Raw genomic sequence first — 27,359 nt, forward strand, 5'->3', positions numbered from 1 at the left:
GCCAATGGCTACAGTTCTTATTTCAGTAAGACTTTCATTGTTGCTTGTCTTCTGTGTGAGTGTTTGTATGTGAAAATATATGTTTAAATATACATTTAAAGAAAACAAATCTAAAAATACTAAATTATCTAAAACAGGAACTATAACTCCAGACGGTGAGCTGTCTTCTTACAGTGGTGTCAAACAATCTTTAGATAAAGGTCAAATCATCGCCAACTAAGATAAAATAAACTGATTGATTATTTTGGTAGATGGACAATAAAATCTCTGTTGATGTTTTGAAAATAAGAATATATACATTGATCATTTTTCTGTAAAACAGATACTCATCTATCCAAGTATATCTATCCATTATAAACACATGGCAAAATGAATCTATTCACCTTTAATCCACTTTAAACACGTGTCCTAAATATGTCAATAATGAAATATCAGTAAGTTAGGGGAGCTGTGTTTCACTTCACAACACAAGGTTTTATTCACCTATAAAAAAGACGTGTCTCCACGACCTGTTCTGAATACATGCTGCAAGCGGTTACCATTCCTGTCAGGTTACAACAGGTAAAAACATTCAAAGTGGCATCAGCTTCTAACACAAAAAAACACAAATTATACATTTTAGGGATGCACGATATTGGGATTTTGGCCGATATCCGATATGCCGATATTTTAAAACTCATGTAGCCGATAACCCATATCGATACCGATGTTAAAGCTGGACAAAAATAAGTAGTCATTGAAAATAGCAGTTTTGTTATCCATTTCTGACACTTTGAAAAACAATATACTCAAATATATTTCCATATGCTAATATCAAATAGATTTTTTAAAACGCGGTATCGATCTATTTTACTTTCAAAATCTTGTGACATTTCATCGTTCTGTTACAAACATCCCTAATACATTTCATTCAACATGTTGATTTCTTCACCATCTGACCTAATTTGTTCTCTTGGGCTTGTGATTGCAAAGCAGCTAAACCAGGTGTAAAATCAACCCACAAATCCAGTTTTTTGCCACTCACCACATCCGTCTGTGGGCCTTTCTATATGGACCTGCTACCACTTAGGGCAACCAGTGAGCTGCATTCAAGACATTCCCTCAGAGACTAACTAAAATCCAAGTGTGAATGAGTTGAGTTTTGCATAGTTTTTCTCTTCTTTAATTTATTTCACAAGAGCGCACTGTAACATCCCGGAACGTAAATTGTATTTGCAGAATGATGTAAATGGTGGAGATGTGCAGGAGATGCCTCTTGTTTATAAAGAAAAGCCAAGAACAAAGATAAATTATTCAGCGGCTCCCAAGACGGAGAATCAGTAAAGGCTGTAAAATATTTCATGATTACAATGTAGGCAGAGACAAAAAAAATAAACTAAACGTAGCAAATGTTAAATAATTCTCCAACCCTGAATACAGCTAGGTTCACAAATGTTTTATTTGTATGGGTAACAAAAGAGAAAAAAAAAATAAAGTTAACTTTTAATGAAACCTTCTGACAGTTTGAAGGACTGCGCCTTAATATTTAAACAAAATTATGACAACTAAATAGATTTGCATGAAAATGACTGCAAATGATGGTTTATGATGACCAGAGAAGCTGTTGATGTTTAGATCTTCACCTCTCGCTGGGTTGGTTGGCAGGTGGTAACAGCTTGCTGCTTGATTGTGGTTGACATCACCTGAACGATGCAACACCCCTGACGCCGCTGCAAAGAGGGCAACGGCCACACCATTCCAGTCTTTGGTTTCCTGTCAAAAGTCCAGGTTTTTGTTGCCAGAAGCACTGGAGCCACAGGCAGAAGCTACTCCTGCAAGCTCCCCCCTGCTGACACGACTCACTGTCTCGGACAAGTCCGGAGGCAAATGCAATCGCTAGGAGAGAGGCAGAGAGAGAGAGAGAAATGGAGTGTCAGAGCAAAACCAGTAGCCATACAGTAGATCAGCATACAGTAGGTGGTAGACGCCAGTGGTGCTTATTCATAGAGAGCCATGTTAGGTTGAAATTGCATTAGATGCTTCAGCACTCCCTTTAACACTGGCAGCATCGAGGAAATCTGCTACCTTGTTACTAAATGCTTCACAGAGCTTTAGGTCTGTTAGACCTCGCAGGAATAAAACCAGAGGCACACAAGTGTTTCAGATTTTATGGAAATATAACGATAATAAAATAAAAACCCTGAAAATGAAAGAAAGGAAGGAAATGTGTGTGATCTGGGACTAAAGGACAATAAATACCCAGATAGTAATTTCTTCAAAAATTAACAATGCCAGAGTTGTTACAATCAGCTTTTTTAGCCATTTCACAGCAAAGCCTCTCTTTACTCAATGCACAATAACACTAAGGGGTTAATGAGGGACACTCATGTAAGCCTCCCTTTACACCAGCATACAGTGAAGGGGCCACACTTCCAAGCTCTCAGCAGAATCAACAAGAAAGGCCACCGACGGACCGTAGTGAACAAGGTCCTGAAGGGCCCTCGACTGCCTAAGAGGAGGTAATGTGTCTTCCAAGTCAAGTGCCCCCCCCCAACCAATTGTGTTGTTTAGCACGTTGCTCGAGTGTCTGTCAAGGAAGTTAAATCAGAACGCAGCTATTCTTTGGGACAAGAGAGGTTAAACCCTGTAATTTGCCCTGAAAGAATCTGCCATGACATTTGAAACCCTCTGGTCAAATCCTATGCTCCCTCCCAATACAAACCAGATAAAGCTGCCTGCCCGCCACATCCGCATCCCCTCTAGACATCCAGATTTACAGGAGAGCTCTTCTACTCCCACAGATACTTATCTTTTTTCCTAAATGACTAGGTGTTTGGGTACAGGGTTTGGGGAAGTTTTACTTAGAGATAATTCAGGACTACGTAATGTTCTTCATCCCTTTAGGGTAGGCTACTTCCACCCACCATTCAGTCTTGTTTTTAGAAACACCTGAGGTTGTTGTAATATTACTGATGCTTTTTTTCTGATATGAAGGCTTGGGTTTCTGCTGATGCAAATGAGAATTTAGAGATGCTAAGTTGGTATTTTTCCTACTCATACTATAGCATCTAGTCTTTCGAGGATGGATCTTTTGAGGATGGAGTAGATATTACTAGCAGCCTCCTTAAAGAACTAGTTGAATAATTTTTGGTAAAAACACATGTTGTGGTTTGTAACAGTGCTTTTACTTAGAACACCATAAGCAGTCTGCACTGATGTATGCCCAGACTTAACAGATTCTTGGACTTCAGTCTTGGGTAATTCTCTCAAGTAAAATGACTCTTAGGCTACGTTCACACTGCAGCCTGAAGTGACCCAATTCCGATTGTTTTGCCCATATGCAAACTGTATCTGATCTTTTCATGACAGTCTGAATAACACAGATCCGATTTTATTAAATACGACCCAAGCCACTTGGCTTTGTTGCCCTAAATCCGATACATACTTTTCAAATTCAACCTGTGTCTGAACAGCCAGGTCGCTTTCATCTGAGCTAAACATCATTAAGACTGATTAAAGGTCATTATTCTACGTCTTGCTGTGCAGAAGAAGCAAGAAAAACAACAACCAGGGCGGACGATGCGGAGAGAAGTATTTATGTTTAACCATCTTGAAAGGTTACAAGGTTAGGAAAGATCACTAGATGCGCTCCAGCCCTACCATCCATGTTTACTTCCGTAAACACGGAACATGCTTGCTTGTGATGTCATTGCGTCCTCTACTGGGCATGCAGGACACTTAGGTTGTGTGAATGCAGTTCACACAAGAGATCACATACAAGTCACATATATTTGGAAATATGAACGGAACGCAAAAAATTTCGATTTCACAAAAACATCGTAATTGAGCATTAAGGCCTGCAGTGAGAACATAGCGTAAGTCTTCAACTTCCTTTCAGGAGATTTTGCACTTTATAAATATTTGAGAACAAAATGTTTATCTTACATCTGTCCAAACAGTAGTTATTAATACTGCTTTTAGCAGTGGTAATGGAACAACAAATTTCTAAAATCTGCTTTAATTTTTCATAGTTTGAGGCCATTTAACTTCCATGGTGTCTGGACAAATTAAGATTAGGTCTATTTTAAAATTATATCTCTTAGACTTGAAAAGATGAATCATAGATTCAATGCAGTTTCTTTAATGTGCAGTTTCAAAAGTAGTAACTATATTTCATAAAAATACTGAAAAAATTGTAAAACTGCACTTTTCAGTTCCTCAGTATGGTATCTCTAAAAAGCCAGCAAACAAAAACCCTGATTGGAATTAAAACAAAGAATTAAATTTAAATTTGAATCAATGGGAAAACAATTGGCTCTTATTAAGCATAATTAGAATTTTGACCTTTGAAAATAAAGAAAGGAAAAAAATTTAGAACTCAAACATTTGTTTCTTGCTCAAATTTTCCTCTCTTCCTTTGTACACTCCTGGAAAACGAAAATCACTACATCAATACGTCTCAGACTTTTCCAACTTGTAATGGTGGTTCTTAAAAAAGAACGAAACTGACAGAAAGATTTTTTTTTCACCATTGATAATGGGAGATCCATTTAATCTTAGACTCTTTATGCTACTTGCATTGATTTCTAGACAATGAATTATTTGGTTTTGAGACAGCGGTTTAACTTTGAAAGATTGAATGTGCAGGAGATTGTTGGCTTGATTTCTAAAATATACACAAACTTAGTAGGCAAACAGAGGTTTTGACTGTTTATGACTGAAGTATTTTGAAGTTACACAAAAGGAGAAAGAGAATGTTGTTGCCAAACAGGAGCCTTGGTATCAATATGTTATTTACTTCAAGAACAGGAGTCACATCAAGGTAACTAGAATGATAAAAAAGCAAAGAAAGACTGTGGAAAATATGTTAGTAAGACAACAAAGTTTCTCAACTCCGCTTTGCCACCTACACTATCCCATATGCACACAAACATCTATGGAGTCCTCTGTAAGCCCTGCTTCTCTTCCATCCCTGCCAACCCTCACCTGGGTAACCTTTCGTGTCTTCAGCTCACTCAAGTGTGATTGAAAAAGAAAAACAATGCATTGATCAAGCCTGGACTCAGTCCTGCTTAGCGCACTGCAGCAGAAACATGGCACAGAGAGGGAAAAAAATCAATCACATATACATCACCCTCGCTGGGTGAGTTAAAAAAATAAATAAATAAAAGCAGTGTTGTCTGTCTGCCACGCACCCACGGGCCTGCCTCTCTTTGGCTCTGAGCTTTGAGAACCCACTGAGCATGTGCAGAGCGAAGGTCAAAGCAATCCAGAAGTGAAGCTCCACTTCTCTAACCTTTGAGTTCAGGGGCAGATGAGAACAATCAATGGTAACATCAAAGTTGGAGGGAGGAGCAGACTAAACCAATCGATCCGTTTGGCACACTGAGGGAACAGGGAGCCTTGCAACAGTCGACAACCATCACAAATATCAGCGGCAGGCAATGTTGGGATTATCAATCTAGAAAAATTACTTCAAAACACCTTGTATACATTTTTGTACCAGGAAAGATTAAAAGATATTGTGATCCTGTTTAGATATTTACATCCAAAGCAATGAACATTTTACTAGGACTACATACAAGCGTGGATATCAGATATATGGGCTTTTGCACAAGGCTTAGAGAGAGTTAGTCAGAGAGGCTCTGAGTCGGCTTTTCTGCAACCTGCACACCCCATGATGTAAACAAGGACATCCGGAAAACCCTCAGAGGCATAGCAGGGTGGGTGTTTGTGTGAGATCTTTTCTCTGCTGCCTGGCAACCTTAGTAAGTGTAGAGAAAGAACAGAGAGAGAAAAAAAAAGTCCAGGGTGGTGGAGGGGCGATGGTGGCTGTTAGATGGGAGTGGACGGCGGGAAAAAGGACCACTGGTTGGGCTGCATTGATTGAAAGCGGGGTGGGGAGGGAATGTGAAAATGGATGTGTGCCACAATCGCAGTGTGATTTTGTATGTGAAGTCACTGCTCCCTAGTTGGTGGTAATCAGTGAGATCTAGTTTCGTCTCTCAGCCAGAGGGGCTTGGGCCATGCTGGCAACAGGGCGAGGGGCGACAAAGCTCCAAACGAGCGCTAAGCACTTCATATGAGCCCCAAGGGCTGGCCCAAAGTCTAGCTTAGCCTAAGAGGGTTACTGATATCACTTACTAAACATCCAAAACATGCAATACTTAAAGCGTTAAGCAACTCATTATGCTTGGTCCCTCATAGGTTTCTAATATAGCTTTGTAGCTATGCATAACTTATGGGTCATGGAATGTGTGATATTCATTTTCAGACGGGCAGCTACAAAGGAGCCACTCGCTCTCAAAAAAAGCTAACACCATCAAAGGCATTCCACTTATGCTAACAGGTTGCTAATGAATGGAGTATTAGGTGCTAATTTAACGAGTCATTTGTTCTATAGACTTTTGGCCACACTTGCAAATGGTCTGTTTCACTGTACAATTTAGAAGTATAGGAAACCCAACACCTTGTTAGAACACATGACCACAGCCATGGCTGTTCCATTCAGATTAGCTGTGGGAGGAACTTGTACATGGAAGTGACAAAACATTTACCTTGAATGCAACCATGACAACATCCCTGCTGAGATGGTGTCCTTTCTTTCAAAAGCTTCAGTGAATGAGTGAAATACAAGTGGAGGATTTAACATAGTAATAGTAAATAAGCAGTTTGGATTTAAAATGAGACAAAGAAAAACAGGAAAAGCCTGATACTGTACTAATTGATATAAACTCAAAGTACAACAAAATAAGCAGCTGATTTTGTCATTTCTGTTGCCTTGTGTAGCACAGCTGCAGCTCAGCTTCTGTAAACTAATATGTCTGACCCTGACGCAGGGTCAGTGTCCTCTATTTCAAGCCCCATTTCGACAACCAGCTACGGGTCAAAACAGCAGCAGAATGTTTCACCACAAAAAGTGGGTAGAAATTTCCCAGCCTTGCCTCCCTGTTCATCTGCTAAACCAGCTAAATAACCTCCACAGAACCATAATCTCCTCACACCTCTAATGTTACACTGCATTGTGTGGGAAATCATTTGCTGAATCTATAGGAACCTGAACTGGCTCCTATAGATTCCCCCAAAAAAGGCACATAATAAGGTAATGTGTGCTTGTTTATTTAAGACACAAACTATCATTACATTCACGCTAGTAGTTTAAGAATATACCTGCCAGAAAAAAAGAAAATACAGGAACTACTAAGCATAAATCCCATCACCTCTCTGCTGTAATTCTAACCCTCCTGCACCAAACAAAGAGTGCGAAAAAAAAGCACTGCTTTCCTCTTACTTTTTGGCGACAAAGAGTGAAACGCGACCCTCTGCTTTTTCCAAAGAAAAACCAGTTCATAAGATCTGTCTTCTAACTCACATTTCAGCCAAAACATTCTTTTTGCCGTTTAACTTTTACCTTTTAATTTAGGTATATTGAAGAAGCTATTGTTAATAGTTGACCAAGAGCACTGTTTTTGTAAAGTCTGCTAATGCAATAGTTTAAACATAAATATATTCTATAACCTGAATATTTCACAACTAAACAAACTTAAATAAAGTAAAAATGTAGTTAAAATCCGAATTTCAAACTGATGAATTTGAAAAAGCAAAAGGATTTAAGTGATGATGTTATGACGTGAAGCATTTATCTCCAAATAAAACGTGCAGAGGGGTTCTAATTATCTTGAGTGTCTACCAATCGTGTTATACACCATAGAGCCATTTTTGTGATAAACCACTAAAGAATGCCTTTGAGTCTATATACAGTAAATGGGGTGATGATTTGCCCAAATGTCAATCCCAATAACGTATTAGGCAAAACTCTTAAAAAAACAACTCTGTCTTCTTCAGACAGGGGGAGCTATGATGCACTGGGGTAGTCTGTCTTGGCCAACAGTCAGCCCATAGTTTGAGCCATGATGGACACCTTGATGGAAAGTGAGCAGCAGCTTATGAGAAAACAAAATGATGAAATGATCCTTTATCTTTGCTGCAAGCAACATTTTGGGCCTAAAATGTTTTGTGCAAAGGGTTCCAGGAGTAAAGTGAGTGTTCAAATAAAATAAATAAAACTGTTTAAATGTGTTTTTTTTTTAATAAAATGTTTCATTCAAAGTCTGAGAAATGCCACACATCAACTCACATTCAATTTCACCACATTGGGAAATTTGTGGAACTATTTTGGCTATAAGGCTCTTGATAGCCCTTATTATGCTGGCAAAGTATTGCAGAATGACTGAAATAAAGGAGGATACATGTGCTAGTTTACAAAACTCATGCGCTATCTTTATTTAAAATGAAAGAACTTTCTAGTAACAGGCTTAGATATAAGCTGCTCTACAGACTTTTAATCACCCAATGTAATTAGAGTTCATGAGGCAAGTTGCTTAAAGCTAAACACTTTTTATAATAAGAGACCACAGTGGGTGAAATAAGCTCAGAAATGAACCTTGTTGTAACTGTCTTTTTTGTTAACTACTAATAGTTGTATTCTATAGTGAGGGAGTATATTGAAATCGGGACCTTAAAGGCACACTGTGTAACTTTTGACCACTAGAGGTGCTAGACCTGTAAATGTCCGTATTTTGCTTCTACTAAACATCAAAAATAATAACAAAGATACATGACTGTATACTAGGAACATAGTGTTAACTTACAAGTCTAATAATAGAATTTAGAAACAGAATTGATTTTACATCCGACTTTTTCTTTCAGGACAAACTCCTTTCCAAGTTCAACTCTGGCTTTTCCTCGCACACAATCCCTTTCACCTTCACGGGGCTGTTCAGTGGCACAGTGGGCTATTGCAGCAAGAAGGTTCTGGGATTAATTCCTGGCCTGGGGTCTTTCTGCATGGAGTTTGAATGTTCTCCCTGAGCATGCGTGGGTCTTCTCCGGGTACTCCGGCTTCCTCCCACAGTCCAAAAACATGACTGATAGGTTAATTTGCTCCTCTAAATTCTCCTTAGGTGTGAGTTGTTGCATGAATGGTTGTTTCTCCTGTTTGTCTCTGTGTTGCCCTGCGATGGACTGGCGACCTGTCTAGGGTGTATCCTGCCTCTCGCCCATAGACAACTGGAGATAGGCACAGCACACCTCACGACCCCACACGGGATAAAGCGTGTCAAATAATGGATGGATGGATGGACAGTCCCTTTCACATTTTCTCTTTTTAGCCTCCACAGAACATTTAAACTTTTTCCTTGCCCCAGCCATGACCAGTAGTCCAGCTGGTGGAAAAATAGTAGAGCAAAAGCCTTAGTGCTATGACGATACAAGAGCCTTCCTCCAGGTCACATGACCTGGCCAATGACTGTGTATCTTCTCCAACTTACATAGTCGGTATTTCAAGAGGGGAGCCCCGATCAACTCTTTAGGTCACAAAGACCATGGTGTGCCATTAAATAGCAAATCACTGGGGATGGAACAATTAATTGGATTTATTGTAATTAATTGATTCTTCAAAAAAATATTTAGTGATCGATTGTTAACTGGTTTATAGAGACTCTTAAACTTGCCATTACCTAGAAGGACAACCCATTTAGGCCAGGAATTATGGCAAAATTAAACAATATGTACAAATTTTGCATTCAAGATGAAAACCCTTTCAGTCCATCAATATGCTATTAATAACACCTTAGTGGCATAGTTTTAATTTCATCAGGCTTAAATTCGGTATATCTTCTTTTGGGAACATTATTTTCTCCACAATGTGCTGCTAATATGCCTAATGCACCTTAAGAATGATGCAGTTCGAGTGGAAGAAAAAAAATCCCACAAACATTGATCAAGCTCTTCTCAAATCTTCCTTCAGTAATATGGTGATAGTCACCTGCCACCAGGTCACCTGCCGTCTGATCTTGGATAACCTGAGAGGCAGGGCCCAAAGACAGTCAGGCGGACTGACAGATAGACAGATACAGACACAGGCTCCTCATCTCTTTCGCTTCACAAGCTAATGAATCTGACAGAGTAGGCAGCAGGCAGGCAGGAGGATGAGTAAGCATTTTGGGGTGTAATTATATTCCCAAACAGAGAATGGAGGGGAAGGGACTAATAATTGACTGAATTACATTAGAAGTGAGCATGTCCAAACAGGAAATTGATTAGCAGACAATAATTTCATTTTTTTCAAATAACTGATGGAATGTGTGTTCGTGTTGCCTTTATTAGGTAGCTCCTTACTTACCCTTCACGCTCCACCGGCTGATAAAATGCAGCTTTTGATATTACCTGTCACGTTTCTAAACATGACACGCATGGAAATCAGCAAGCTCTGGGTTGTTTTTGAATAATAAACGGACAAACGAGGGCCAAAGTGTAACTGCACTGTAATACAACAACTTGACTTGTTATCTCAGCCATCAGCATCTTCAGCTAAACACTCCTCTGGGGTCTAGTCCTCGGCTTGGTCCTGTCAAGCTCCTTGACAGGGAAATGCAGCATGGGGCCATTTTGTCTCTTTTCAGTTCTGTTTTGTTTCTCTTTGCGGGGCGGTGTCGGTACAGACCGTAGGCGTTAAAGGATGGGGGCAAGCTGACCCTCATAGCAAAGGAGAGTAATAAGATGGCAGTTAGTACTGTGGAACTGGGCACAGTCATGGAGGGCTGGTTAGCCCCCCTGGGGTGACATGGTGCCTGGGGGAGAAAGGGGAGCGGGGTAGAGGGCGTAGAGTACAAACATATCTAAGTGCTGCTTTCACTACAGATAGGCCCATAGCAAAAAGCACGGCCGCACGGGTTATGACAGAATGTCTGGGGGACCTTTGGTGCCCTCTGCCCCTCAAACACACATTTCACCCCTCAAACCATGACTGCTGCAGACATCCTCAGGTTAAGGCACCACTGACGCTTTGTAGCATGTTTCTTTTTACAGTTTTACAGATGCTGTGCTACAAAGTTCACATGTATAGCATATTTACAGCTGCTAGCTACGGCCGATGATAATGGCTTGCTTGTTCATCAAAGTAAAAGTCAAATAATTTCAATTTCTTGGGCGACTACCAATGCTCTGTCAATGTTAATAAGTTAAAGAGTAAAAAAAAAAAATCAAAACTGAATTGTCTGTTTGCAGATTTAAAGAAAACTGTTTCATTTTAAAGCTAGAGCTGGAGGCTCAGGGTTTGGGTTATACTTTCACTTTTTAATTTGTACCCCCCTTTCTTTAACATGCAAGACCATTTGGTCCATTCCTACATCCATTTTGTAGCCTTAAACATGAATCAAGCATATTCTATGAATTGTTAAATAAACAGATGATAGAGAAAAGCTTCAGTTCATGTGTTGTTAAAGCTCTGTTAAAGAGCTGGTAAAGCAAGCTATTCTTTTATCCTGCATCATTTTTCAGAACTGTTTCCACAAAAGTTAAAATATTCCTTTAAGAGACACTCTACTGACATGTTCTGACACTGTTATAGTCGCAAAAAAGCAGGAACATTACCAAGAATACTCTTTTTCTGCATTATTCATATTTTTTCTGTGTTCAGTCTACAAGTGCACACACTCTTTTACAAAAAAAATAAAACAGACACAAACACACACACTTCCACTCTCCTATGCATGTGTCACACAGAGAGGTATTTACAACATGAGTGCACAATGCCGGCTTGTATTTTGAGGGTTTCCTAAACCCAGCCTTAGCTCTAGTAGAAAGTCCCATTTTTCACCCATCATTTGTCCTGTGATAGAGTTCACACAGTTTACAGGCATAACATTTGGCAAAGCGAAAGGTCGTCTGGAGGTTATTGTGTCGGGCTGGGTAAGTGGCTGACCACTTGGGAGGGGTGGGAGGATGGAGTGACTCTCACAGAAGAGGTCTGTAATGCTAGGGAACTACCACTAAACGAGGCAGGAATAAGACAACAGCACAACATATGGGACGTAAAATGCTTCTAGTTTTAAAAACTTCGAGGCAAATAAGTTTCAAATAATACCTCTCCATCTTTCAGAGGGTATAAATACACTGCAAGAGGCAAGAAGAATATTACTTAGGATTATTTTTAGGAAATAGAGGGAAAAGAATAAATAATATGTTTTTGAACAGCAGGTAAAACAAAAAAAGAACATTTTGAGCAGAGATGGACTTTTAAATAAAATAGCAATAAGATATTTTAAGATATGTATTATTAAAAAAATGTCCCATCTAAAATTTTTAAAGCTGATGTTTTGCTACAGTTTTGGTGTCACTAAAGGTGTGGGTCTACTTGTGTGCATCAGTGTCTCTTAGTCTGCAAGGAGGAATAAAGGGGGTTGAGCATAATCCATCACTAGTGATAGTCCACACAAAAAAGAAGCCCTTTTGCTAAGAGGAAGCCCCTTGTGTGGACAAAGACCACCATACTTGGGACTTCATAGGACCCAGCTGAAAAGGTGTTGCCCAGAGTAACCCCATTCACATTAACAGGCATGCCGGCCAAAGCCAGTCATTACTGCTGACTTGGACCAGCCGGGCCACACATAGACCAGCCTATAGCCTCAAAGGCCATTCACTTCTGATTAGCCCACAGGCAAATGGCCTGAACTCTGTCACTGAGGAGCATCAACAATTGTTACTGACCTATTCTAGTGTCTGTCCTAGTAAACTCAATATGTGCAGCTTTGATGTGAATATACATGATGAATGGATGGATGGATGGATGGATGGATGGATGGTGGATGGATGGATGGATGGATGGATGGATGTCCATCTGTCCATCACATGTTCTTCTCCCTGGGCTACTTCCTATTACAATACCGTCAAAACTATTTTGTCTTGATATCTGTGTGATTGCTGTTTTTCAGGTAATTATCTTTTATTACCTTTTCTTTCTTGTGAAGACCCAGCATCATCATCGGCTGCTTCTGCTCCCTAATTCATCTTTTTCTATTACCATAACTTTTCAACGACTTGTTCTGCAAATAAATCGCTAGCTTAAGATGTGCTACTGGCATGTAATAATGAGTCACCATTCAGCTATCATTATCTGGCCCATTACTCAACTTACATGGTTCATTTAAGGAAAAAATATACCTGAGCATGGGTCAGATGGATGTGACTGACCGGTTGTTTGGGAATCCTTCAAAACCTTGACGATTCCCCCATCTTTCAAAGCAGGCTCTCGAGTCTACTGGCAGGGCGTTAATGTCTGTGTTCATCTGCCTTTAACTACTTCAGAGTTAGTTGATGACATAGTCTAAAGGGTGCAGAGTTTATTTTCTTTTTTTTTACAGCACTTCCACAGGTAGATTTGTAAATAAGAAGGATAAATGTGCTTAAAGAAATGGTTCCTGCAGCCGTTATGTTTTTCATTTGTACAGTTACAGTTTCATTTGACTACTTTCAGCATAACCAGTGGGCAGAACCCTTACGGAGGGAGTCCTAATGTCAGTGAAAGGCCGGATACACTCGTAAGAAAATGAAAATAGCAGCCTGAATTTGAGTGTAGCGTCTTCATGTCTGTACATTTTTGTCTGATTAATGTCAGAGAAAGCCACTACTGGCAAGAAAAAAACCATAATTAATAAACTAAATTAACATAATGGAAGCCAGAAGCCAATCTTCCAGATGACAAATCAGGACATAATCCCCACTGATTCAGCAGAAATGTTTTGATTCAGTTGACCGAATATAATTCATACTGTATTTGAACAGCTTTGTATATGCAAATGCAGTAAAGATGGGAAATAAAAAAAAAAGAAAAGATTAACCTCTGTCATGTTAGAAAGCAGAATTTGTAAATATATATAAAAGATATGTCACAAGGAAAACAATAAGCAAAGTATGATGTAAATATATCACATTAAGGAGGAAACGCATACAAAGGAAAAGCTCAGCAGTGTAAAAGCAAAACTCATGGGAACATGCTAAACATCTGCAGTAAAAGTCAAGCACACAAGTTTCTGTACAGATGTAGCAAAGAGCATAGAAAGTCACCATGTAAATTTATTTCTTTCTCTCCATCACGTTTCTCTCTGTAGTCTCTCCACCACATCCACCTCTACCTTTGAGCTGCTCTCTAGTACCCTCCTTGTGGGCAGGTGGTTGTGTAAATTTAGCCACAGCTAGGTGAGGTGCTTCCTGGGCAGACTGTTGGCAAAGCCACCTTTAGGGTGTTCAACATGTCAGAGGGAATGAGACATCTCCTCGACTGCCCTGTCAAAAAATTCACCACCTTCCATTTCCTGCATAACCCCTAGGTCTTCTGAGCTATCGGGGGTGATGGGGGAATTCTTGTTTTGTGCTTTCTAATTTAGACTAAAACACACCACCTAACACAGAGCATTGGCTGAGTGTTAATTGTAAAGCATTATGAAAGCTATTAAAACAGTGAGCCAGAGCCTGGGGAGATGCATGCTGACTTTGAAAATCATTGAGACGACACTAAATGCATAGTTAGTGGACCTCGGATGTAAATTACCCCTTTAAGAGGGGGCACTGCTGGGGATGTTTTTGTTAAAAAAAAGGGGGAATTTTGAGAGTAATTATGTTTTTTAATTAGAGATATAGAAAATAATTAAAACCCCTTAAAGAATTTATTAAAGTCAGGAATAAGACAACAGTAACAGCTCATTAGGGCAGGACAATAATAGTCATTCTTCCAACTGCGGTAATGCTGGTATATAATGTGATGACAAAGCAGCTGAAATATGTACCTATTTTTTTTTTAAATATGTACCTATTTCCCCCTCCCCCCCATAAATCAGTAATGGGAAGCACTCAGTTAAAAACTCCTGAACTTCCTACTCTGTCAACTTTATCATTTTAGTCCATTTATGGGCATATGTTTGAGACAGCAAATAGGTAAATATGATTCCCTGTAAAATTCAAGTTCACAAAACTTGAAAAATATTAGCCAACAGTTACTGTACTCCAAAAGGTCCTTGCAATATAAAGTCTGCAAATGCAATAGTGTCTCAATATATTACGCAGCAAATATGCATAAAAAAATGACCCTCTCCACTATTGTGCAATGGAAATAATTTTTTTCAGTTCACTTTAAAACTAAACCTAAAAAAAATATTTTTCTAAGCCTTGAATATTTTTCTCAAAAAAAAGTTTTTAAAGAATTTTCTTTTATTTCCAAATAATACAGTTAATAATCATACCTTTCACAAGAGCAGAAAAAAAACAATAAGAAAAGAATATGTTTTTTGAGTATTATTTCTTTATTTGTAAAAGTGAAAGAAAAGAGAAAGTCCAAGAGCTAAGATGGATACAAAACATTGTTAAGTTGTAGAGAATAACAAAACCAGAAAGCAGTTCAAATGTGTCCATCAGCTTCTTCCTTCAAGTTGGGCATTTTGCTGGGAAATGGGCGGCCTGCCAGATTGGGGCCAAGTCAGAGTTGTCAGGGGATTACAGTTCTGCTTTGCTCACTGCAGGGGGTTCGGAGTGGGCCTCAATTACCCTGCAGCGGCGTGTTTGATTTGGCCCAGCACTTTTGGGGACAGACCAAAAGCTGAATAATGCACCATTAGCAACTCCAAATCCTGCCCCAAAATGAGTCCACTTATGCATCACATACAGTAATTGTGTGTCTATCAAAGGCTGGCAGGTCCACACCAATTACCCCTGATAATAACAAAAAGAAAATGTATGCTTCATATTTTCTATTGAACACCTGTAGGTAACCACACACAGGCAACTCTTCCAGTTTAAAATTTCAAGTTTCATTGAGTCTGGTATAAATGGCAAACAAGCGTTTTAAAGACCCAATATTAGACAGTCTTAAAATATAGTAAATTAAGAAGTGAGGGAGAAAGAGTGTGTTGAAAGAGAGGGTCAGGGAGATTCCCCTTCTTTAGCTAAAGCAGACCTGTGCAATTGAATTTCACAGGGTATAAGGCAGCAAATGGCATGTGAAGGCTGAAGCATCACACGGTTCCTGCCACACACAAATAGACGGATAAGGGAGGTGTAAGTGACATCATTAGGTAACTCCGCAGGACACCAGGCGCAGCCTAGGGCTGGCAGGGGGCTATACGAAGCAAAGGGTTCTCCTTGATTTCCTTTGAGCAGCCACTGAGCCTGATATACATGCACTTACAAACAGGCAGGGAGAATCACTTCTGCAAACACAGGCTGTAAGACAAACAAGGACTCAAGACAAAGACAAGAAAAACGCTTGCGTACTGTTTTCACAGCCTGCCTACAAACACAAGCGCATCAGCACACACAGACGTGCACACATGTACACAGCACTTCAAACCACAGACTCCTCATTGAGGTATCTTCCCCGGCGATTGTGTTTGTCCACCTGAGTATGAAAGAGCCATTCTGGCTGGCGTTGAGGAGGCAGCAGTGTGGTACCTCTCAAGCCAGAGCCCAGCAAGGCTACGTCTGTCTCAGGCCTCTCAGGGAGGGGAGCAGCCAAGTGTGGATGCACCTCATTACCTCACTCATCCACACACCAATTACCCCTAAATAAATACACCCAGCCCACAGGCAGCAACAATGACATCTAGTCTGAAAGGGAAGAAAGGATGCTGTTCAGAAAGCATTTGCACGCACAGAAAAGTGCTGCTGGATAACGATGAAGAAAAGAAGTAGAGAAAGGAAGCAAAAGGAAGAACACGCAGGGGGGCTCAGCGTCTTTTGAAAAGCTCAAAGAAGAAACAGAGGAGAAAGAATGAAACAAACAGAGAGCGAGCGGAGTGAAGTGATTCAGAAAATGATAATTTCTTGCTAAATTTCACCCAACACATCCGCAAATTATTGTTGTGGTGGGGGAGGGGCAAAGTTTAATTGTTTTAATGCACGCAGCCATGAGATAGCTTCGCTGCAGACTAAAACGGTGATCGCTCTTGGAACTGACACATATTTGCATGTAAGACGGACCGCTTGGGGTAATGGAAAGTACTATTTGTCCTAACAACCTAGGTTAAAAAGAAGGGAGACAGCCCAAACCAAGGCTGCTCAGGACATGGCAGGTGCTGGGAAATGAAAACTCAAAGACTTGCAAACTAAATGAAAGAGAACTTGAAGCTGGAAAATTGGGAGCGAATTCTGGCACCAGAGTGAGAAGGTGAGGATGCTTTAAAGGCTTGTGGCAGAGAAAAGAAGACAGATGTGTTTTCTAGTAAGGGAGGTATAAATGAGGAGAGGAAGCCAGGAGATCCTTCATGGCCTCGACACCTCCCTCCATGTGGGATTCTTCTGCATGAGTGACTCAGTCATACCTGGGGGACAAAATGGTCTCTCTCTCTTTCTCTGTTTGCCTATTTCACTGCCCCAGTTCTAACCTTCCTCTCCACTATCTGTGCTATGACTTCTTTGAGCCAAGCCTGGTTTGAGCTACAGCACCGCGTGTGAAATAACCGAAAGAGAAATTTTAAAAATATCCTCTGTATTACCTTCTTTAAAATATTAAAAAACACATTGGCACAAAGTCAGACTCGTCCTCCATGGGCACCTTGTTCTCTAGTCCTGTTAGTGTTGTTCATGGACTGCAACCCATGTGTAATCCTTCTTCAGGAAGCTTAGGGTCTCAATTTCCCTTTTTCTGCATGATGTGGTTCAGGTGTCTTCATGTAGCTTGTATTTGGTAAATAGACTGTATTTATAAATAACCCTTTTGTTATCATGTTGATCACTTAAAGGGATCAATATAGATTTATCCAATCACCCTCACTACACCGCAAAAGTGATCAAGTACAAATTTCTTAAATTAAGATTATTGACTCTTAATTTGAGTGGGTAAATAAGAAGATCTGCCAATGGAATGAGTATTTTTATTCTTGAAATAAAATAATGAGATATTATGCACTTGAAGTAAGACAACGCAATTGTTTTTTTCTAACTGTAAATGTAAATTGTCTTGTTCCATTGGCAAAGTGTTTCACCTCCAAAATCCAAGAAAAATTCACTATTTTATGAAAAAATTGCTTATATGGATTTCAATTTTATGCAGTGTAACATGCCGAAATTCATACATAGATAACCGTTGTGTCTTGTTTAGGATGAAGTGGGAGATGGATAGACAGATTGAGGAATTGGATAGAATTAGGTAGGGTATAGCTGGACCGAAAAGTAGGGTTGCCACCAATATCGATACCAGTATAGTGTGGGGCCCCGATTCAGCCCTAAATTGGTGGTATCGTTATCGGCGAGTACCAACAAATAGGGCTCCGATACCATTTTGAGAGCCAAAAGGTTATTCAGCTATTGTCACCAATTCCAGATAGGCAATAAAAAGTTCTACTGGATTCACTTTGTATTAGTCTTTCTCCTGCTTCACAAAGGTAGGCAGCAGCTTGACAAAGCCATGATGGCAATTATTTTACATCCAAGTAGTATTCAATTCTTTATATATATATATATACACACACACACACACACACACACACACACACACACACACACACACACACACACACACACACACACACACACACACACACACACACACACACACACACACACACACACACACACACACACACACACACACACACACACACATCAATTTCAAACAGATGGTATCGGTATCGGCCAATACTGCACAGCCAGGTATTCGGTATCGGGGCTAAAGAATGGCATCGGTGCAACACTACCAAAAAGGCAAACTTTTTATGTATTGTACTACGTAGATTGCAACCCTTATTTATGGTAATGGGATATGCATGGTGACATGAGCTAAAGGAAAATGCTATGATATGAAATGTGCTTCCCTGGTAGTACACCTCATCCCTAAAGGAAGCTCTGTGAACTTGGGGAGCTCGGAGTACAGCCACTGCACCTCATCATCAAAAGGAGTCTTAAGAGGCTGTGCATGCTCTATGAGCTGTTACCACAGGATGAAATATCTTAAAAAACATTAGGATGGATACTTTCACACAAAACACCTGAAAGATCAGGTGATGGGTGGGTCTGTCTGAACCTTGAGTGGTGTGTTGGGTGTGTGCCCTGATATGCACTCAACGATAGGCTGATTTTGCATCAGCACATCCTAAACTAGAACCTAACACACAACACCAGAGCTGCGTTGGTTTACCAGACCAGAGGCAGATTCCTGGTTAACTGAAACAAACGGCTGGGAACGTGTCAGCTTTCCACCCTGTTGATTCGATGTGATGAACAGAAGTTGATGGATTGAATGAAAGTGAAGGGAGCAGGTTTATTAGGATTCCCTTCTGTTGGAGGACTAATTGACAGAGAGGACTCAGCACAGGTCGGGTGCCACAGTTGGGTGGAGTAGAGCTGACATGCTGTTGCAACATAGTCAGGATTCCTAGTCTACAGCTCAGCCCTTAGCTTAAATCAGACTGTATAGGAAGCTGTGGTTCAGTCACATAACAAAACAGGTGAGGTCCTTGAAGGCTTCCAGCCTTTCACTAATTACTTTTTCTTCTGCATAATAAATCAGCTAGGAAAATATATAAACAAGGTCATCTGCCATAGGTCAAGAGGTTCCTTCTGAAAAGCCCAATACTTTTCAGTCTGATGAACTGAAAACACAACAAACAATTCATTCGGAGATTTTGCATCATGCTTTCGATATTGTATTTTAGTATGTGACCATTTTCTAAAAAGTAAAACTAAGATTAGCATGCTTGCGTGACTTATGAGGTTTCACACAGTACTCAGCCACAGAGGAATGTAACAACACACCCACTAATACCTCACGATCTGTGCGACTGGAAAAATATAAAAATAAACGAAAGAAGGCAACATGTTTTGATAATTTAATAATTATAACAACAATAATAATAACTGAACTTTATTGATCTCACATTGGAGAAATGTACCTCTGCATTTAACCCATCCCCTTGGGGAGCAGTGGGCTGCCATTTTGCGTCGCCACGGGAGCAGTGTGGGGTTAAGGGTCTTTGCTCAGAGACCCAGAGTGCAGGCTGTGGGGATCGAACCGGGTACTTGCAAAATTCTCAGAGCACAAGCATATTGCTCTAACCACTAGGTCAACACTCACCTTTGTATAAAGGATTTACTAATAGAGGGAATTTCTCCTAACTAGATGGGAAGTCAGCGTGTAACCATAATACCTGTTCAACATTAGCAATGCATCACTTTGGTCAATAAGTCATCAAACAAACATTAACTTGTCTATTTTAGTGCTCTGCTCGGGTCAAACTATATGATTTATTCTTCTCTACATCTAGAATCTATCTCCTTTTCTTCTAGAAAAGTCAGTCAATTTAGAGCTGTTGAGGGTAAGTTAGTTCTGAAAAAACAGGTAGTCAATTACAATCTTCTAAAAACAAAACTCACAAAGATTGGGAATCTTTCCATGAACACGATGAGTGAATGTTAAGGACATTTAATAAAATACAGTTTCCTGATTGGCTGTTGTCCAATCGTTAAGGCAGATAATAATATGTCACTCATCATAACAGCCGGAAAAAAAATCCAACAGCATTTCTGAAAACAAAGAACTTATATGGATCCATAATTAATGCTTTTAATGTTATTTCAATGCTTATCAAATAAAAGAAGAGATCATTTGTGAACTTTAATGCTGTTGAGGTTTAGTTCATTTGCACGCTTGAGCGTGACAGGTGAGATATCTTACTTATTTTAATATTTCCAGATCATTTTAAGCACCCGGCCTGTTCAGACACATATTTGTAAAACTCGCTCTAAGAGCCTCTGGTATTTTTCTGAAAAGCTAAGTGTCAACATAGATATGCATCAAGCAACATATTTACATACAACATTATAGAGTGGGCAGGCAAATGTTTTATGTTTATGTAAAGAATATGCAACACAAATAAAGCTGGAAAAGGTTATAATTGATCATTTATTAATTGTATACAGTGCTCTTTACTGTTATCAGAAAAAAAAACTAAATAGTGGTTTGTGAGAAAAGCTACTCTTTCAAGCCAATTTTCTGATCTTTTAAATTTTTCTGATTTCTGAGCTTTTAAATGTTTGAGCTGATGTCGCCATCCACCATAATATCAATAAGGCAACATAAATTTGGTACATATTCAGCTATTTTTCTTTATACAAATACCTGAATTTTCCCACAGTTGGACAGTTAAGCATTTCTTGTCTTATTTTTCTGGCTGCAAACATGCTCAAAATTAGGCAAGTGGATTAGACAGGTAAGAAAAATGGGTCTCTTTTCACTACATATAGGTACTTAAGTAAAATGAGGAGTCAGATAGCACTAAAAAAAAGTTCAAAGACCCTCTGATTAACTCAAACAACATACAGTCTAAATTTTAGATTGTTGAATTAACACTTTTTTATTGAATTGTTAAGGGTGCTCATAACTGTACGACTGGTTATTCTGTTAAAAATCAGGAATTACCTAATGTGATTATTTGACTTCTCAGTCATACAACAAAAAATACAATTTCCCCCCAGTTTTGTTGCTATGTTCTTACAAACTTGGTATATTAAAACAAAACAACAGATCAAGCATAAATTCCAAAGTGCAAAATAGTATGAGCTGAAAATTCATCATTTAAAAGGTTTGCACTAGGCCTGAAACAAGGAATCTGATTAATCGATTATTGAAATAATCGTCAACTACTTTAGTAATCGAGTAAATGGAGTATAGAGACTCTAAAACACGTTTAGCTGAAAGAGCAACCACTTAGAAGAGAAATTATATCAAAAGTATGGAAAAATATATCAACATCTTGCAATTTTTTCCTCTATCAGTATGCTCTATCTTGAACTCCTCAAATGGAAAAGTTTTAAGTTCACCTGGTTTAATTCTGTAAAAAGTATTTTTTAAGGAACTTTTTTGTATCTGATTATTAATTGATTAATCAAAAAAAAAAATATAATCGATTTGCAAAATAACTGTGAACTTGAGAGAATTACATGGTAAATGGCCTTTATGTATACACTGCTTCGCCAAGTCAGGAAACATGACCAAAGCACTTTAGAATACATTCAGTCATTCACCCATTCACGCACACACTCACACACTGATGATGGCAAGCTGCATTGTAGCCACAACTGCCCTGGGGCTCACTGACAGAAGCAACACTGCCGTAAACGGGCGCCACCGGGCCCTCTCACCACCATCAGTAGGTAATGCATGTGAAGTTTCTTTCCCAAGGACATAACGACATTGAAGGACAGAACCGACAAACCTCCGGTTGCAGGGCGAACTCCTACACCCGACGCTACTGTCGCCCACTTGAGAAAATTCATACAATTGTAAAGGACCTCTTAAAGGACCCTATGAGATAAAAAGAAAATTGCCTATGATTTGGTGAAAGATTAACATGAAGCATAATATAAAGGTTTTAACAATCAAAGTCGTTATAGTTTGCATCCAACAAGCCAGAATGGCAAACTTGTTAAAGTTATTTCAAAGGTTTCCTTAGTATTTTGACAGCTTTTTTGAAACAGGACTCTGAATATACGAACAGCGCCACAAATTAAAATGACATCATATAATAGAACGATTTTCAATAGGCAACACTAAAAATAACATATCCAATTTTAAATTGGCAGCTTCCATTGGCAAACCCACTTACTTCATCGGCCAAATCCCTAAATTAACACCTTTTTCCAGTAAGAAGGCTCAATTTGGAACACATCACACCAACACCACAGCTGGCATTCAAGGGTAAAATTAATTACTTCAGATACATGTGCTTCCTCTCAAAGTGGCAGACTTATTTGCATTGAGGAACATTCAGCAGAAGTAATCGATGCACACACAAAATACGGCCACCCAAATGACCCCGGCCCCCATCTCAAAGTCTCCTCCCCATCCCCAAAGCCCTGACGGCTCAGCCATGCGTGTGGGAACAAACACAGGTATCATGAGCAAGTCTGACTGCAACAAAACATAAAAACATGAATGGGAAGCATTACAATGACAGGCTGGATGCAGGACAATGGGCCTGGCATTAAACAAACGGCAAATCCCAGGACGGGCTGTGGAAGTATGATACAGATTACAGGCACCTAGTCCCTGATGGGGAGCAGGGGAGAGCGAGAAAAAAGGACACAATATTGCAATCTGACAGCTGACGTCTTCATATAAATGTATGAATTTACATTCCAATTAGAGGAAATTTACATCTTAATCACAGCGAGCAGTGTGTCGGTCCCCCGGTTAGTGTGCTGCTACAGTAATGAGGTGGGATGCTGCTGTGCTCTCTCATCCAAACAGCAATCTGTCAGCAGAAGACACCTCCCTGTTATGAGGGAGCTGTACTCTTAACTGCAACCACCAACGCAATTCAGTAATATTCACTGAAATCTGTCTTAAATACCAACAAGGTGTGGGACGCCACCCGAGAATAATGCGCCAAATATGGAGTTTGAAAAACATCAAACATATCTTAAATACAGCGCAATGAACCAGGAGTGTCTTTAACTGTCACTCAAGTGACAAGCTTTTGGTATTCTACGGTATTACATTCCTCATTTCCATACTAATAATGGGTATATCATCTTTAATGGCTTGACTTTGTTTTATGGCATTTGAAATGGATCATGAAGGAGTGTGTGGAATAACTTAAACATATCATGTAAGCAGATCACACGCTGCTAACAAAGACAAGCTGAATTGGTGGTCTAGTGTACTGGAACGCATTAGATTCGACCTTTCACATTATTGTTTCTTCAAAGGTATCTTCATTTGAACCAGACTTTTACATATAACAATGTTAACCTCTTGTTCCATGCAGGTGTAGGGGCAGAGTCTTTGAAACCGGGTGGGCAGTTCAAGTTACTGAGGGCCAGTATCCTTCAACTGTTATACATGTCCTTGGTCCAATACCTTAATCAAATGGCTGAATTACGCCCTCAGTATGAAGTCAATGGCTGTGTCCGAATGTGCGCCCTAACCCCTAGATCCCCAATCACTATATAGAGTAGAGACTATAAAGTGGATTTTATAGTGAACTCAGTTTACTGACCGTTTGGACAGATGATCACTGCTTTTCTACTCTGCTGGTCATGTGACCTCGTCTCCCCTGCACGGTGCCTGCACCATTTTTGCTATTTGTCGCCACTGTCGGGTGGCAACAGCGGTCCGCTGTGACAACAAATCCCATAATGCTTTGCGAGTGCTCTCCTCACAAAGCATTATGGAATATATCTGCTCGTCCAATGACAATGGATGATCACTACTTTTCATGGTGCATTAAGGGAAATTTCGGGTCCACTACTTTTTTATCCAGTAGACGTTCGGACGCTAATTTAAAATGCCGTAACCACTCTATTGTGCCCTACATAGTGATTAGGGCACACTTTTTACTCAATAACTCCTCTGATTGGCTGACAAGCAGCTTGGAAAGACTCTTCTTTAAGAAATAATGATTCTCAAGACGAGTCTAATTTAACTAGTTGGAAATACCATAAAGCACAAAAGAGGCCTGGATCAACTGCATTATAGCCAAAATGATAACTTCATTACACTGAATGCAATATATGTTTTTAGTTTTTAAAGTATGCTCTTACATAATGCTCTTGAAAGACTATTTTGCTTTCCTTCACAGTATAAACTTTAACCTTGGATTACTATGTAACTTTTTTTAAGGATGTAACTTGCTTTCATATTCAGGTTAAGGAATATTAAACTAAACAGTGCCAGAAAACACCAGTGCAGTTTGTCTGTTTCAGAGTGACAAACAGAGGTGCTGTTGGAGGCAAAGCAGAAGACCATTTCTCAGACTCGGAAAAACACGATGGTGACTTACTGCCTCAGCAGCATATTTTATTCAGTTGTGTTCCTGCCTACCTCTGGTGTTGAAAGTTGGCACATAAGTGGTTCCAAAACTTTAAATTCTTCGCCTTTTTATTTTTACCTCCCAGATGAGAAAGTAAATCAACATCAGCTGGAAAATTCCATTGAGGTCTTAAAAAATCTGAGACCTGCTTCAGATTATTTATAAATATATATATATTGTTATAAAAAACCTCTAGCCATACATCTATCCCTATTAGCCCATGACTATAGCTAGCATATTAAGTATTACCATTGATATTAAGTTAAATTAATCAGTTACAATGTAGATATGTGTGATCACTGAAAAATGAAATAATGAATTTGACCTTTCATTTTCCTGTAATCCTTCCAAGTTTTTTGAAGTGCCATCATTTTAACATTGACCACAAATTAAATTTTAATCCTGAAAAATAATCTTGAATGACAAAATCACAAAATTTTAAGGAAAACTATTCATCCAGATAGATTTTGAGGCTGCAAGACTGGTTAATATTATATTGGCTGTGAGACCTATTGGTTTATGAACCTCCATTTAATGAGGCTTAATCACGCTAAGGTGTGATGAAGCAATTGAGCATGTGACTTCAGTATCTATAATATAAAATTAACAATAGTGCGAATCCTATCACCCAACTGTAAAGGAAAGGACTTCATGACTCAATATAGAATGTGTCTCAACTTGTGGGGAAAGAAGTAAAGGAGGCCTGCAGGAACGGTGTTAAGCAGAGAGTAAAACCTGCTCAAAGAACTTCTTAGGTAAGGTCTTAAAGTCTGTTTGTTGACACTTGTAGTGGTTTTTAAGTCAATTAGCAGACAAGAGAGTTTGGTTTGAGGTTTTGAAATCAAAGCCACAAAAACAGGCCTAGGGCTTGGTGGTGGTGATGGTGGGGGTGGGGGGGGGACACTCGCAATAAAAATTAAAACAAAACAAAACAAAAAAAAAACACAGCAATTTAAACAAAACCAGAGAATGGCTCAATAAATTTTAATACTAGCTTTCAAACTTGCTTGAAATGACTTCAATCGAATGAAATCAGTTACTGAAATGGAAGTGCTGATTGCTGACAATGCAATCAGGAAGAGCAGATTAGCCACGAACCAAACAGAGGAGTGCATAAATCATTTTAACACAGTCCTTTGCCATCTTCACGCTTCACTTTAATACAGAGATATGTGAACAAAAAAATTGGAGGGAAATGAGGCATGGCTTCTTTATCAGCTACCTCGAAGCCAATCAGACCCCTCTAGCCGTAGACACTGCTCTAATGGCCGATATCTATGGGAGCAGCCTATTACTGGATACTGCCTGTAATTAAGACAAGTCAGATTACACCAGGGCAGAGCATCCTCTCTGATATGTAGGCAGCCATTAAGTCCTGAAGAGGTAAAACCCTTAAACGCTACTGTAAGAAAAATATAGAGAAAAGTTGCGTGTGTAGGTTAAGTTGTAAATGTGTGCCCAAACATTCCGAGAGGTCATATGCAGGGCGGGGCTGGGATTCCACTTTCGGCTCCAGGGTCTGTTGAAAAGGATGTCAGAAAGCTAAACATAATCCCTCCAGCCCTCATCTTGCATATTCCAACATTTGAGATTAATTCCCAAAGCATTTCTGTTCTCTCTTGCATTTCCATCTCAACATCCAAAGAGGTTTCCAGCCTTTTTGTTTGAGCAGCAAGGAGGGTGTGTGTGCAGCTCTAATGTTCACCACGAGTACAAGTTCTAAGAAGAGGGAGCAGCCCATAAGATGCCAGGGTGACTTTGTGTCAGTAAGCAAATGAGGCGGAAATAGGGGGACGCTTTTTAGTTGAGTTCCTGAATGTTGAAAGAGCAGCACTCCTAAAGAGATAGCTGCAATTAAAAAAGAGGAGTGGAGAAAAGAACTTTCTAAAAAAAGAAAGCAACAGAGTGAAAGAGAGAGACAGAAGCAGAAGGAAAAGACATAGGGGACCATGCATAAAAAGCAGTCTTGCTGACCCCAAGACTCATCACTACACAACTTCTTTGAAACACTTAGTGAAAAACAAATCTTCTGGGCACATATTCATCCACATATTAATACGGTTTTGTGCCATATTTTTTTAAACTGCAATAAAATTACTAAAAAGATCTAGTAACTGATATGGATTTCTCACCAGTGGCTCACTCTGGCTGCTTATAAAGGTCTTTCTTTATATGCAACAAATGAACAAGGAAGAGCCATGGCATATATCAGGTCAATAGGAGAAACAATGAAGCCAAGCAAGTCAACAATACTTGGAGAAGGTGCGAAGAGGAAGAAGAAAAGTCTAAAAACAAGTGTGAGAAAGCACAACCAAAATTGGATGGACGCCAAGAAGGATGAGACACTATTTTTGAACCGTGTTCTACTTGCATTGTAAACACATATTTTTATGGAACCTGAAAACAATAAAATATGAAATGCTGTTTGTTTACATTCATTTGACATGTTTTTTTTTTGTTTTCTGTAAGGCATAAAACAATCTCCCATCCTTAATAACTCCTGTAGTTCTAGGTGTTTGAAATAAAGCTATGTTTTGCAGCAGTAACAATATTTTATATACTGAAAAAAGTTTGAGTTAGAAAAGAGCTGGTTCAATTTTATCGAGGGTTTGACTGGTTCAAATAAGATTAACTTAACAGCAAACAACCCAGTTGGGTCTGGAGGAAAGATTATTATATACAAGTAGAAGATAATGTCATCTTTACTATTAGGTATTGCAGAGGACCTGTCATGCTGTGGGC

General features: G+C 39.4%; 1 protein-coding gene across 2 annotated transcripts in view; it reads right to left on the bottom strand.

Moving 5' to 3' along the window:
* Positions 1–1,416: 1,416 nt before the first annotated feature.
* The window catches only part of elp4 (elongator acetyltransferase complex subunit 4), a 75,665-nt gene continuing 49,722 nt past the window's right edge, over positions 1,417–27,359 (bottom strand). For both annotated transcript variants that reach the window (XM_038306726.1, XM_038306725.1), the window contains one exon: positions 1,417–1,875. In XM_038306726.1, coding sequence (XP_038162654.1) covers positions 1,756–1,875 — 120 coding nt within the window. In that variant the 3' untranslated portion in view covers positions 1,417–1,755. The remainder of the gene's footprint in view (positions 1,876–27,359) is intronic.

The sequence above is a fragment of the Cyprinodon tularosa genome, unplaced genomic scaffold, assembly GCF_016077235.1.
Source record: "Cyprinodon tularosa strain WSP-4 unplaced genomic scaffold, ASM1607723v1 ctg59, whole genome shotgun sequence".
NCBI lineage: Eukaryota > Metazoa > Chordata > Actinopteri > Cyprinodontiformes > Cyprinodontidae > Cyprinodon > Cyprinodon tularosa.